The sequence below is a fragment of the Perca flavescens genome, chromosome 10 (assembly GCF_004354835.1).
Source record: "Perca flavescens isolate YP-PL-M2 chromosome 10, PFLA_1.0, whole genome shotgun sequence".
Classification (NCBI taxonomy): domain Eukaryota; kingdom Metazoa; phylum Chordata; class Actinopteri; order Perciformes; family Percidae; genus Perca; species Perca flavescens.
Window position 1 is genome coordinate 21,208,936 of NC_041340.1, and position 13,981 is coordinate 21,222,916.

At 41.4% G+C, this 13,981-nt stretch overlaps 1 protein-coding gene and 1 long non-coding RNA gene across 2 annotated transcripts; one reads left to right on the forward strand and one right to left on the reverse strand.

The window, feature by feature from the left end:
• Positions 1 to 2,888: 2,888 nt before the first annotated feature.
• LOC114563133 (uncharacterized) lies at positions 2,889 to 5,515 on the reverse strand. The gene is made up of 3 exons (XR_003693585.1): positions 4,362 to 5,515; positions 3,671 to 3,764; positions 2,889 to 3,591 (listed from the first exon to the last, which is right to left on the reverse strand). It is a non-coding gene; the product is annotated as an uncharacterized LOC114563133 (long non-coding RNA).
• A 1,950-nt stretch (positions 5,516 to 7,465) lies between these two features.
• Positions 7,466 to 13,585, forward strand: LOC114562765 (protein FAM53C-like). The gene is made up of 5 exons (XM_028589358.1): positions 7,466 to 7,517; positions 9,613 to 9,863; positions 9,967 to 10,027; positions 10,112 to 10,923; positions 12,049 to 13,585. Exons 2-5 carry the CDS (start codon positions 9,780 to 9,782, stop codon positions 12,298 to 12,300), a joined length of 1,209 nt encoding a protein of 402 aa, XP_028445159.1. The 5' UTR covers positions 7,466 to 7,517; positions 9,613 to 9,779; the 3' UTR covers positions 12,301 to 13,585.
• The last annotated feature ends 396 nt before the right edge of the window (positions 13,586 to 13,981 follow it).

The following is a 13,981-nucleotide window of genomic DNA, read 5'->3' on the forward strand; positions in this document are numbered from 1 at the left end:
CATATGTGCTTTCTCACCCTGCTTAGTCATTCTTTTAATGTGAATTCCTTAACCCCTTATTCCCTCATATTATTACTCATCATCTCGCTTTCTCTCTATGTGTCCCATATGCCCTACAACTCAGAAATACATGTTCCACTGTCTCCTCTTCCTGACATCTCTCACACAAACCTGTCTGGTGTTTCCCCACCATCTTCAACGTTTTGTTTAGTCCACAGTGCCCTAACCTTAATCTTGTCAACACTGTTTCCTTTCTCCTATGTCCACCACCTACACTATTTACTTTTATATAGGTGTCTACTTTCTACTCACTGTCCCACCTTTCTTGCCATACTTGATTTGCTTTTTCCCAGATTAAACATTTAACCTCTGCTTTCTTGATACTAATTTGCATTATTTAAAGCCCTCTTTGCTAACTCATCCACCCTTTCATTTCCCCTCACCCCTACATGCGATGGGACTCACAGAATTTAACATGACCTGATTCCAATTCTTTTTGCCGGTATTGTCACCCCAAATCCTGTTACTCCTGTCTCAGGTTTCTTAGCACCAACCAGATTAATCTGTAGCTATATAATGACTATACTCTTTAATTATATGATAGTTAAAAGCACTTAGTGAATCAAAGTTATATCTTTTTCTTTCATTTTCACCTCTAACAAATACCAGTCTATATTAGGTCAAATAATCATCCTTGGAGTAATCACCGGATAAACTACTGAGGGGCTTATTCTCAGATCAAACACTCCAAATTCTTTTACAATATTATTTCCTACTCAACCAAAGTTATCCCTCTGATTCCTCCCATTCTCCCAGCACTCCTGCAACATTCCTTTTGTGGAATGAGAATCATTGTGTCCCTGCAAATTAACCCAGTAGTTTGCCATCAGTTGCATCCTTCTTATTTCCAACGGCATATCCCCCATCTCTTTGTAGGGCAGGAACTGGCGATGTTTTAAAAGCCTCACTATACACTTATAATGCCTGTGCCTGAATCACATCCACCTTTCTTAAAGGAGAGCAGCATGGCGGCCTGATCATAAGCCAATTGGATTCAGTGATACGATTAGACAATGAAATAAGAAAGGCCCAGGCAATTAAAAAGTCAGTCATTGCAGTATTTTTTGACATACAAAAAGCATATGACATGATGTGGAAAGAAGAATTGTTAATTAAGCTGCATAAGATGGGGGTTGGTGGAAGAGTTTTTAACTGCGTAAAGGATTTTCTGTTTGGAAGAAAAATCAAAGTACAGATTGGATCAGACTTGTCAAGTCAGTACACGGTTGGAAACGGCACACCTCAAGGTAGTTTGATAAGCCCACTATATCATTATGATTAATGACGTCTTTTCAAAGATACCAGTAGATATACAGTAGGTAGGTCACTTTTTTGCGGATGATAGGGGCCCTGTGGAAGAGAGGAAGGAATGCGGAGCATAATCAGGAGAGTGCAAGGAGCGATTGATGACGGGGTGGCGGAAGGCTGAGGCTGGAGGATCATTTGAGCTCAGGAGCTCTGAGCTGCAGCGGACTATGCTGATCGGGTGTCCGCACTAAGTTCGGTATCGATATGATGCTCCTGGGGGAGCCCGGGACCACCAGGTCGTCTAAGGAGGGGTGCACCGGCCCAGGTCGGAGACGGAGCAGGCCAAAGCCCCCGTGCCGTTCAGTAGTGGGATCGCGCCTGTGAATAGACGCTGTAGTGCAGCCTGAGTAATACAGCGGGACCCAGTCTTTTTACACTCTTTCTACTGTTCTACACACAGCTGGGATAACACACACGCTAAACAACAACGTTACACTATGTTACAGCAGCTTCTGTATTTCCTTGTTCCCATGGAAACCTCCACAAACCACTTGTGTTTGTTTGTCCTCCACCGCCTTCAGCTGGACGAGAGGAGCAATCCCATCATCACACCAATTCATTCTCTGTTTTTCTTAGACTCACGTTTCCATTTACCTTTCTCATTTCTGTTGTCTCATTCAACGGACAAAGCAACTAAATAAACTAAATAATATTGTGATCATGTCTCCATGTCTAACAGACACACAGCATCACAGTGCAGCACTGTCTTTGCTGTGTTTCTGCTTGTTGTTATGATTGTCCTGTGTGCATTGGGGGAAAGCAACTGCAGTAATAGCCTATATTTGCTCAACTACTGTACTTAGGTACAATTTAAATTTTATTTGTATTACGATTTTTATACTCTAATCTGTTATATCTCAGGGCCAAATATATTTTACTTCACTATCTATTAGACAGCTTAGGCTGCAATGTACTTTGAGATAAAGATGTTACATACAAACTATAGGCCTAGATAATAGTCAGTTATTAAAAAATATATGGGATTCATTCATTTGATCATTCATCAAATTGTTGTTAAATACATAGCCTAGTGTGTATCAAATTATCTTATATTTCTTCTTCCGGAATTGTCTGACAATTCATTATAAAATGTTACTAATTAGAACTGATTATTTGCTGATAGTTTGTGAGTTTCTGTCAACCATATACTGTAAAATAATATATAAACATAATGGATGTCATATATATTGCACATATGGGTACATGATTAATCTTCACTATCTTAATGATGCACATATGACATACAATAGGTAAAGCCAATCAGCATGACTGGATTATTCTCTATTGTTATTCACTATTATTCACTAAACCCACGCAAACATGGGGAGAACATACAAACTTGACACGGAAAGGCCCTGCCCTGCCCTGACCAGGGATGGAACCAGAGCATTCCTTTTCTCTTCTTCTCAAAAATCACTTTTTACGAATTAAGAAATATCACAGTAACATTTCAAAGCAAAAATCAGTACACATGTTTTACAAGTTTGATAAGTTATTTAATGAAATAGTTAATCCTGATGTTGACATGAAACAGACATCCACACACGCACAGGGAGAGAGTGATGTCATTGGATTATACACTCTACTCACAATTCTATGTTGATCGGTCCCCTCTAGTTTTAAACTGAGTGCGGGGAACCTACAGCCTCTGACCTAATGACCTCAGACTACGGGTGGGAGTATGAAGTTGTATCAAGTCAGAGATGTAGGGAGGAACTTGACCGTGCAGGGATCTAAAAGTAAGGATGAGGATTTTAAATTGAATTCTATACTGGACTGGTAACCAGTGAAGTGCTGCTAAAACAGGCGTGATGTGTGCTCTTTTGTTAATGTGAGTTAAAAGCCTTGCAGCAGAGTTCTGAACAGCCTGGAGACGGTAATGCTCCCAACGTTACCCTATCTTTAGTTACCAGCTGGATTTAACACGGTTAAAATGCTGACAGCTAACGTTAAACTGTGTAAAGTGTGACTGTATTTCACCGTAGAAGATTCCAACACCGGGACCTAACAGTCTGCTCTGCAGCGCAGCACCTGTCGTTGTCAGAATTAGGCTAAACAACACAGACGATACATTAAGATGTCCATAACAATTATGTCCATACATTAATACCCCCAAAGTAAATATCTCCCACTTCGTTTTTAGGTTGTCCCACTTCTTCTTGGCCTGGGTGTGTGGGAGACCCTCGCTCCGATCCCCATCGTCTCCAAAATAAGCCTATCTGACTGAGGGGGGGGAATAAAAAGCAGATTACACAGCTATTAGGCCTACTTGTGAACATTAAACAATAGTGTAGCTTCTCACCGATATCCGTTCACAGCGTTGTCCCTCCCCCTGGTAAACAGCTGCTTGCTGCCTACACGTAGACGTATGAACGTCTCCGTTTGTTCCTTAGTCCCTGTCAGAAAAGACGAGAAAGCTATCAGTATAACGCTGTGGATGGTATAATGTTAACGTTACATTAGTTTGATGTAGCATCCTCGAAATTCTGGCTTCAAAGAATCCTTCCTTGACATTGACAAACACCTAGTGTCTTATGAATCCTGAAAAGTCTAAAGAGTTTAAAATTAGGGCAGCCTAACTTGCCTAAGTAATTACTTTGCAGAAGATGAAAAGAACAGGCTTCATAATAGGTTACAGTTTTTTACAACTACTTACAGACAAAATCTTTACATGTCAACCGATTTTTGAAACCTCTCATTTAAAGAGCAAAAGTACACACCAAATCTCCAAGACCATGAGCTTTTTCTCAGCCTTTCACTCAGTTTTCAATTGCATAAAACACACTACACACACTTCTCTACCTAAGACACAAAATCTGACAGGAAGTGACTTGCTGTCCTTTTCCAAACACAACCAATCCAAATGATACACTTTTTCACCAGGTCACACACACACACTCTCCTCACACGAGTAAACACTACTTGCTTAACTGATCACTAACCAATCACTGCTTTTTAGTATAGGCCTATAAATAGGTCAAAGGTCAGATTACCTGCTTTGAATGGTGGATGCCGACAATAGACAGAGAGCAAGGGGAGTAGGAGGGAGAGATAGGGGACGACAACCAGAGCTACATCTCATGTTGCTTAAATTGCCTCCTGGAGTCCTCCACTTGCCTCCCTTCCTCGCGTCTTAGTCCCTCCCACCGAGGAGTCACGGGAGAGATCTGCACAGCTTCAGGGAAGGCTGATATCGGCTATATCTCCGAGGTGTTCCCTCCTCGAAGCTCGCTCCTCGGCCCTCAGGACAGAAATAAGAGCTTTGAGATGGCCTTCACTGAGGAGGGACGGAACAACTTCCGGTTCAGCCGAGGACAGAGGAGTCGAGGAGCTATCAAATAAAGGACATGGGATGTACCTCAGGACAAGTTCATGGAGGAAGAGTTGGAAGAGGAGGAGGAGGAAGAAGAGGACAAGGGCAGAGAAAAGATCAGATGTTTAGATCAGGGCCACACTTACTGATCACTGGTTATTCACCCCCACTCACCCCATAAGAACGTAGGCTACACACACACACACACACACACACACACACACACACACACACACACACACACACACACACACACCTATGTGCGAATGGTTCCTGTAATATGTAAAAGTTCTTTTAGTAGGCTACTTGTTAAAACTAGAAAAGCACTGTATAAATACAGATGTAAAAAACTGTAAATGATGAGGTTCCAGCAGTAGTATCAGATCTGTGAGTCATTGGGAAAGAGCGCCACCTGCCCATTGACACCTTGTTGTGGCCGAACATGGTAATGCAGCCTATTTCACCCGGCCTCATGGCGCTTTAGATGAGGGTTCGATTCGAAGCGAGTAGAGGCCACATTAAAAAATAACAAAACGACAACACAATCTAATGGGCTCGTATTTTCAGCAGACAAAATAACTGAGAAAGTACTACAGTGGCAGCCCTGGCTATAGGAAATGTGATTTAGCTTTAGAGAACCAACTCACCATGACCATATACCTGATTAAAGTTCCCATTTTATGGATGAGTCATGAGAATTCGCATACATTCATTTTTACATGGCACGTATCAGGCGTTACCCACAATTCCAATGGGCATCGTCAGCCAAAACTATTAATAAAAATATTAACAATTTAAAACAATTTAAAATCTGAACTCAGTGTCTGCAGTGACTATGAGATAGAGAGAGTGTGTCCGACATGAGAATGAACAGAGAGTATGTCCTACATGGAAATGAAAAGAAAAAAAACCCAAATATGCAATGCAATGAAACAAGTGAGACATTGGAGGCCTTTAAATACAGCTCGATTCCATGGCAATACCCGTAGGTGACGGTGTGGTTGTGAGACTCTGGAGCTGGAAGTTGGAGCTTCATGAAGTGGGCGTTGATAAATCGTTGTAGAAATTCATACTACCTCGCTCTGTCTCCCCTAACTCCGGCTTTCGTGGCTGTGTGGAGTTACTTCTGGAAGCTCGAGTCTTAAATCCGCCAAGGTGCTTACGTTTTTAAAATGCTCAATGCTTCGTAGTTTTTTTAAGCTTTAACATAATACTCTTTTAATGACATTTGGCGTAATGCAGATAATAGGCTACCTAGTTTAATTATCTGCTGTCTGTTGGGAGACTTACAGTTGTCTGACTTTCTCACTTCATGTCTAAATAGTTTAAAATTAGGGTAGCCTAATAACGTATTACTTTCCAGGATATAAAAGAAACAGGCTTCAGTGGGGAAAAAGGCAGTGCAAGATCTTTAAACCCCATCAATCCAATCTCATCCAATAATTTCAAGAACGTTTCTTAAACTACTCCTGAAGGAATTTTACTTTATTAAAGGATGAGAATCACCATCAACTCCCCCGACATCTGTCCCTCTGAAGTGGATGAATTCACACAGGCGCTAAACTGATTCCCATTCATTTCCTATGGTACTGTTAAACCAGTACGGATGTAATATACCTTTGGCCGCTAGCATTCGCACTGGAGTCGTTTTGCTCCCTGGAGCAGTTTAGCGGCGAGTGAAGACGATTGCTTCCGACCCCTCAGTGCTCGTCTGGACGGTGGATTGACAGCACGCACCGATTGAGCTCCGCTGAACATTACGCTACATAGTATTCCTTCCTTTTCTAAAACCACTTTGATAATTTGCCAGCATTTCTCGCTTCTCAAGCTTATACGATAACCTTTCTGTTACCATCATTTCCATTATCTTGCATAGATTTGATGTTTGCTATAGGCCTATAAGGGTTTAGATGGATCTGTGCCAGGTTTTGTTATCGGAATCACAACTGCTTCCTTCCATGCACTTGGTAGCCTCCTCCTCCCCCCAAACTTTATTATTAAGCTGCAGCCTGCAATTTCAATAATGCTCCGTGCCCTAGATGCTTTAGCATAACATAGCATAGCCTACCTGATCTTCCCCTGGATAAGTTGGTTTTGACTTATTTAGCTTAGGCCTACTGCTCTCACCATCTCTGCCAAAGAAAATGGCTCATCAATTACATCATCTGCTGCTTCCCTCCTGTCTAAAACACCTGAATTCTCACTCATTGTTATTTCCCTTTCTTTACTCCCTTCTTCTGATAAATCTTCCAAACTATGTATTTTTTTTTTATTTTTACAAATGACTTGGCTGTGACCTCTGCCTTTTCCCTATTGGAGACTGCCGTTCCCTCCTCTAGATTTGGGTTCAACTCATGTATTAGGAGAAACACTTCACAGCGCTGTGGAGCCTCCACAGACCTACCTCCACAGTGGAGGTACAATACGAAACAAGGGTTCACCTAGTTTATAGAATTCTGCTTCTATTGCAAATATAGGTAGGCTATAAATTAGATAGATATTATATTATTCCATATCAGGGAAAAAGACATTTTGATTTTATGCTATCGCTTTATTTAGAAGGGCCCAACTGTGGGGTTGTTAACGGGACAGAGACTCCCAAAAATAAGTGCATGCATAGGTTAAACATGTAGTTTTAATTGGTAAGACGTGAATATCGGTCATATTGAGAAAATATGTGCTATGTGAGTACTGTGGAGTTTCCTTAAATTACGATTTTTGAGTCAGTGTATTCAAAATACCTCTGTATTGGTATGGTCCAAAAGCTATAAATACTCCGCTAAACAGCTCTCTATCCGGTGCACTACTTCGGTTGCTAAGGAACCATTGAATGCAGGTAATACATCAGGACAGCTGTAGCTAGCATGTTAGCTCGCAAACAGACTGCGTAACTAAGCTAGCTAATGCTACAACTAATTCAGTTTAACATTAACGGCCCAGCCGTTACATTTATTAAGACCCTTTTCATATTTTATTTTAACGAATCATAGCCTCAACCGGGTACAATGACAAGTCATTAACCGGTAGCAGACACAACGAATGTAAGCAAACTAACGCTAGCTAGTAACGTGTACGTTAGTAAGGACGCTTGTTATCATATTAGCTAGCTAGCTTACAGCACCGGCTAATATAGCTAGTGTTCCACGGGCTGCATCGTGTTGCTGAGCTAGCTTACTATACTTTTCTCACCAGAAGTCGGTATCCGATTTAGCAAGTACATCTAGCCCAATGTTAATAAGTCCTAACGTCATATTGTCAGTGACAAACTATTGTCCTGCAGCTAATGTTGGAGATAACATTAGGCTTTTAATTGGCTAACACTAACGTCGTGTTTTGTATATATATGTATATATATATATATATATATATATATATATATATATATATATATATATATATATATATATATATATATATATATATATATATATATATGGTCAAGCTCAGCGCAACATTAAACTAATTTGTTGCTTTGCACGTTAGTAAAGACGAAAAGTCTATATAGGCCATAACTACTTTATTAACCTAACTAATATTCTTAAGTGTTTAGTGCTAGATGTGTCTTGCTAGTTGTTGGATTATCAGATTAATTTTGTAGTAAAGTTAACATTAAAGTTTGTAGCCAAGATTGTACAATGATGATACAGTTTTAAATCATCAGCACTGCTCTTGGCAGTTTGTGAACAAATGGAGTTTGTGGGGTGCAGAGTTTTTAACACTGGCTGATGCTACGGGATGCGGTTCAGCCTGTGCCCCTGTGGTAGCATGTCTTCTGGCATGTGGAACTAGGCTAGCAATGTACCACCTTGCCACAAGGAGGAAGGCCCTGGAGGCCACATCTGACTGCCAACAAGCAAGTGTTGAAACAAAGTATCTTCAATTAGCTAGTAGGACTCCTACCATCAAGCGTTTATATTCAGATTAAAGACACATCATTTAAAGTTGATCTAGTTAAATATTGTTTCCCTATGTTGTATCATGTCTGTTTTGGATATCTGCATTTCATTTGCTCTAGATGTTGGGTGCTCAAGAGCAGTGCAAAGGCTAAAAGGCCATGTTGCATTTTAATGCGATAGATGGATGGTCTTTCTCTTTTACTTTCAGTTTGAGGTGTATTTTATGCTGTGCAAAGGTTTGCTGTGATGTGCCAATGCTGGTTAATCTTCAAAGATGTTTCTGGACTGAGTAACCATTAGATATTAAAAGCTAACCCAGTGCTATTATTATAGTCGGAGGAATGTGTTTATTTACTTTCTTGTGGCCCTCTACTCTCTTGGTACATTACACTGTTTTGGTAATATAATTTCTTCAGACCTGATCACGGTTCTTTTTGACCCCTTTGTAAAATTACTATGGCCTACCCCATTCATTTTTCACATACTTCATCCATCCTCTTAGTCTTTCCCTCCCCCTTCCATTCACTTTACAACTCACAACTCTTGGCGTTTGTTTATTGGACCCAACTGACTTTGATTGCCATGGTATTACCCCTAAGGTTTTTACTTTGGACATACTCCGTATTTTCTTTGAAATTGCACCAGTCTATGTTGGTAGTTCCAATTAGAAATGTGTATGTTCACTATGCATGATGGAATGTGAAGTTTCTTTTGTTCTGAGTTGTGCACAATGAACTTCTGCCTTGAGGCAGCATGTAGCTCCCAGCCGGGGTCTTGTATAGTAGTATGTGGTCAATACTTGGAACACATTTATTCAAGAATTCTGTTCTTTCTGTGGGCTTTTCCACAATACACAGCATGTTGAAGGAAAGTCCCCCATGAGCTGATTTTACACTCCTATCAAAGGACAGATGGATCTGTCTCGCAATTTCTAAGCTACTGTTTAATGTTGTGCTTTCTCTGCAATGTGTGCATGACCAATTTCAGTTAATCATTGACACGGTTTTATAAGAATCACTTCTCATCTGTCCCTAGGTGGCATAAAAATGACGGTGGCATAGTGAGAAAGCTGGTCAGTCTGGCTGGTTGAGGTGTGGAGGGACGCCACAAACCACGCCAGGATTCTGACTAACTCAGTTTCCACTGCCCTCAGTAAATGTCCTCATCATCTCCATGTCTATCCCTGGATTGTAGCTACAAATATGGTGACACTTATTACAGAGCAGCTCCGCCAGCAGAGTTTGGAAGATCCCTATTACAAGGCTTTCTCATTCAATGTGAATGTGGTGAGTTGAATACAAAACTAAATGCTACTTTTTAAACTTGTTTCCTTAATGCACTTAGTTTGATGGGCTGTGGTTTTACGTTTAAGTTACATTTCTGTTTCAGTCATTACCTGCAGTGGGCTCCAGTCCCACTGTCTCATGGGGTGCTTGTAGATCAACACAAGGCAAGTTCAATGAATTAAGTGCAGTATTTGAAATCTATTCGCTGGGGAAATTTGTCTCATTTGTCTACCTTTTGGCATTTTCAGAGACCCGCTCAGCTACACAGCCATCCTCCAAAGCCAACCTTCTGGATGATTCCTGTGGACTAGACTCTCCATGGCCTCCTTCACATTTGGAAGAACTTCTCCAGAGACCGGAGGTTTCTTTTACAAACGAGGCTTTCCAAAGCTCTCCTCCACCACCACCTCCAAAACGCCACTGCCGGTCCCTCTCTGTTCCAGAGGACCTATCTCGGTGTCGCTCCACCTGGCATCCTAGTGCATCTAGGGTTTGGACCCCAGTCAAACGTGGAGGAGCATCTAGTTCAAGCTCTGGAGCCAGCTCTTTGCCACTTTGTGGTCCCAGTTCCTCTTTGACCTCTTCCTCCCTCCACTCATCTTCTAGCCCTACTTTCTTTAGCTTAGCTCTGTCCTCTGACTCCCCACTACCATGGAGCTTCTCGTGGGACCCCTGTGACAAATTGAAAGGAGCCTGTTCTGCCTCTTTTGCTACTCCTTCCTCTGGCTCCCCCTCACCAGCCCCCCTGGTGTCTCACTCAGTGCTGCAGCGCCGCTTCTCTCTCTCCCCTGTGCACATTCAGGGTGCCTCCATGGTGCATCTGCCCCCTCAGCCCTCCCCTGCTTCTGCTCTGACTTATGGCATGGAACACCCAGCCCTGTCTCCATCTCCCACTTCAGCCTGCAGCACGCCATCCTCCTCTCGGCGCAACCTGCACCCAGCACTGCCGCGATGCCACTCGCAGCCCTGCGACATGCGCAAACCTCGCCTCAAGAGGCGCCATGACCCAGATGTTCTGCCCTGCCCCAGGCCAGGCCTTGACTTCAGCAAGATGACACAGGTGAGCAAGAAAGTCCAATGGGCTGTCAGGGTAGGTAGTTTCTGTCAATCTCCTCATATTGTGAAGAGATTGAGATACATAGTTGATGGTATAAGAAAGTAATTAGCAGGCCTGGGTTCACTTGTGCCCATATTTTCTGTCCTGAATCTTAGAGGGCAATAGTAGGCTTGTGGCAGCCCGCCATTGCGCCCCCCCACAACTCGGCACAGCTAAACTTGGCCCCCACGCCATCAGCTCTCTTCATTTCAGACTGATGTTTGTTAGTAGCATTAGTGAGTGCTTCTCCAGATTTTATTTTCATAAACCTGTCACATCAGTGCAGTCAGGATTGGGTTCTGGGCAGTGTTTTTGATGCAGGTTATTTTACCAAACTGGCAACAAAAGTTGCTACACATGTCTTCAGCTGCAATTTTCCTATCTACACTTGGCGTGTGTGTGTGCGTGTGTGCGTGTGTGTGTGTCACACGCATGAGGGAAAGGAGTATGGGGCACCGTGGCTGAGTAGAGCTGGTACTAGTGGAGGATAAGCACCATTAGGTCACGAATTCTCTCCACATAAGAATGACAAAGGTGTCATTTGTCCCGACATAACAGGTGCAACAACACTAATGGTGGAAGATGTCAATCTCTGTTAAACCACACCCACAAAGTCCTGGAAAGTAGAAGTGTCCAATCAGCCACATTACCTATAAACACCTGTGTGGGTGTTCAGGGCCTTAACACTCCAATGTGTTTTGCGGCGCCAGATAGATTTCGTTGGGCCAAAAATGGCTCTTTTGATAGTAACTGTTGCTGACTACTGCATTAGGTAGTCTGTTTCATATTTAATGGGATTAAAAACCATTATGTAAATTACTTAATTTAAGTGTCTGTAGTTTCCAGAGTTAATGCTGTTCAGGTTGGGCCTTTGCTTGTGTCAGTCAGGTCACCCATGTCAGCCAAGCCCCTTAACTCCGCTATCAGTTACTCTATTCTTAACCAAAGCAACAGACACTGCCATCCATACAGACTTCCTGGCATTGCCAGTGATGTCATCAGTCACTGTACTGCCTATATTTTATTACCTTTTTTAGGTTTGGAGGAAATTGTGACATGATAATCATGACTCTTCTTTCTCCTGTGTAGATTGGTAATCACGAGAGCCTAATTTGTGGTAAAGGTGGCTTCATAGTTCCAGCGTCTTCCCAGGCAGAGCAGCGCTCGGCCTTTTCCCCTGCAGAGTTCCTGGGACGAGCCAGCATTGGGCCACTAAGTGAAAGTGAAGAAGAAGAGGAGCAAGAAGATAAAAGAAAAAGGACTACAATAGATGAAGGGCAAAAGGTTATTTTTGAAAGAGACTGCACAGAACTGGACTTGAACCTTATAGAAGAAAACTGACCACTCCTTGATGCTCGAAGTGTGATTACTGCATTCATAACTATGTTAAGCACACCTGTAGGCTTTGTGTGCTCTTCTGGCGGAGTCCTTGGGAACCTGCTGCCCTCCTAAGGCGCATATCCAGAGTTCATAATCAAGAACCAAGCAATTCGAAGCTAATATCAAATTACAATTTTCTGATTGTAACATTTGTGCTAGTTCACTATTCAACATTTCACAAAAAATGTTACAGTGCCTGCCTACTCAACACTCCATAGGGAAATGTGCATGAGCAAATAAGCTAGTTTTAATGCACACAGAATTTGTTATTTCATATTGATAAGTCTTAATTTGCGTTAACCATTGGTATGGATCTTGATATCCTTACATATCCTTTCCAAATAACATTGTATACTGGAGTAAGCAGAATGTGATTTAATATTTCTTCATAATTGAATTGATTATACATTAAAAGCCAATAGATTTAATGCAACAGAGGTGGTAATAATAGAGGTATCCCTCATTGCCCAATCAGTACTAGTGTAGTCTACTTGTATTTGGGTCCCTGAATTTGGACATGACTGTATGTGAGCTGTTAAAGGTGCACAGTGGTCAAAAATAATTGAGCAGCCCAAGTAACATAAGAATACTGATCTATATATAAATGCTCTCATGTATGTTTAACTGAACAAATTCCAGGATTTCACTGCTGTTGCTTAAATCCCTCACAGACCCGAAAGACACGTCTACTTTAACTGCTGTTCTGTCATTGATTCAGCTTGTCTGTTTTTGGAATAATTCTACGTCCTCAAAGGGAAATGTTCTTGTTATAGCAGAAAGGACCGCTCCCTCTTTCTGTTTTCTTTTTTTCTAGTATTCTCAATTGCTTGAACATAAACAAACCTAGTCAAAAATAATACTGATGATGCTGTAAACTAACCATGCCTTAAGTTTAAAATACTGAGTTCTTGGTGCTCTGGTCTTCTTTTCACAGCCAGACATTTTTGCAATCTCCATTTGTGCTGATTCAGATATTTTTGAACAGGTTGCACATGCGCTAGAATATTCAATTGAATAGCGGAATTTATGCTAAAACTGGACTCCGTAGGGCAAAATGTAATTTACTCTACAGTGGTTAGAGTGAGTACACACTCAAACCAATTCTGAGTGTATGTGACAAAGGCGGTAGTGATGATTTGGTGGATTTTCAGAAATGATTTTTCATGTGTTTTCAGATGGAAATATTCCTGTTGCACAATTTATGTACAAATAAAGTTTAATAGAGAATTTTTTTTTTTTTCTCTCAGAAGTGTCTTGTCTTCCATTCACAAATGTACCCTGCTTGTAGTCAAATAAAAGAGCATACCAGGGGTCAAGAGAACGTTATTGTGACACCTAGTGGCTGATTTCAGTATAATACTGAAGTTTCATAGAATCTGACTTTACGAACAGCAGTTACAGGCATAGCTTCATTTTCTGTTCTAGGGCAAAGTTTCACAAAACTTGAATATAGCTATAACATTGACAATGACGTATCATTTTGAGACAAATAGCGTTACGTGGTTGGATCTTTCAAAACATTCAACAACTGATAAGCTACACTAAAAAGTTTTTTTAAAAGTGTTATGATTATATAAGAAGGCATGGTGCACTAAACCGTCTAACGTTAGAGCACTAAACAATGTTTTAAATAAAGTTTGCC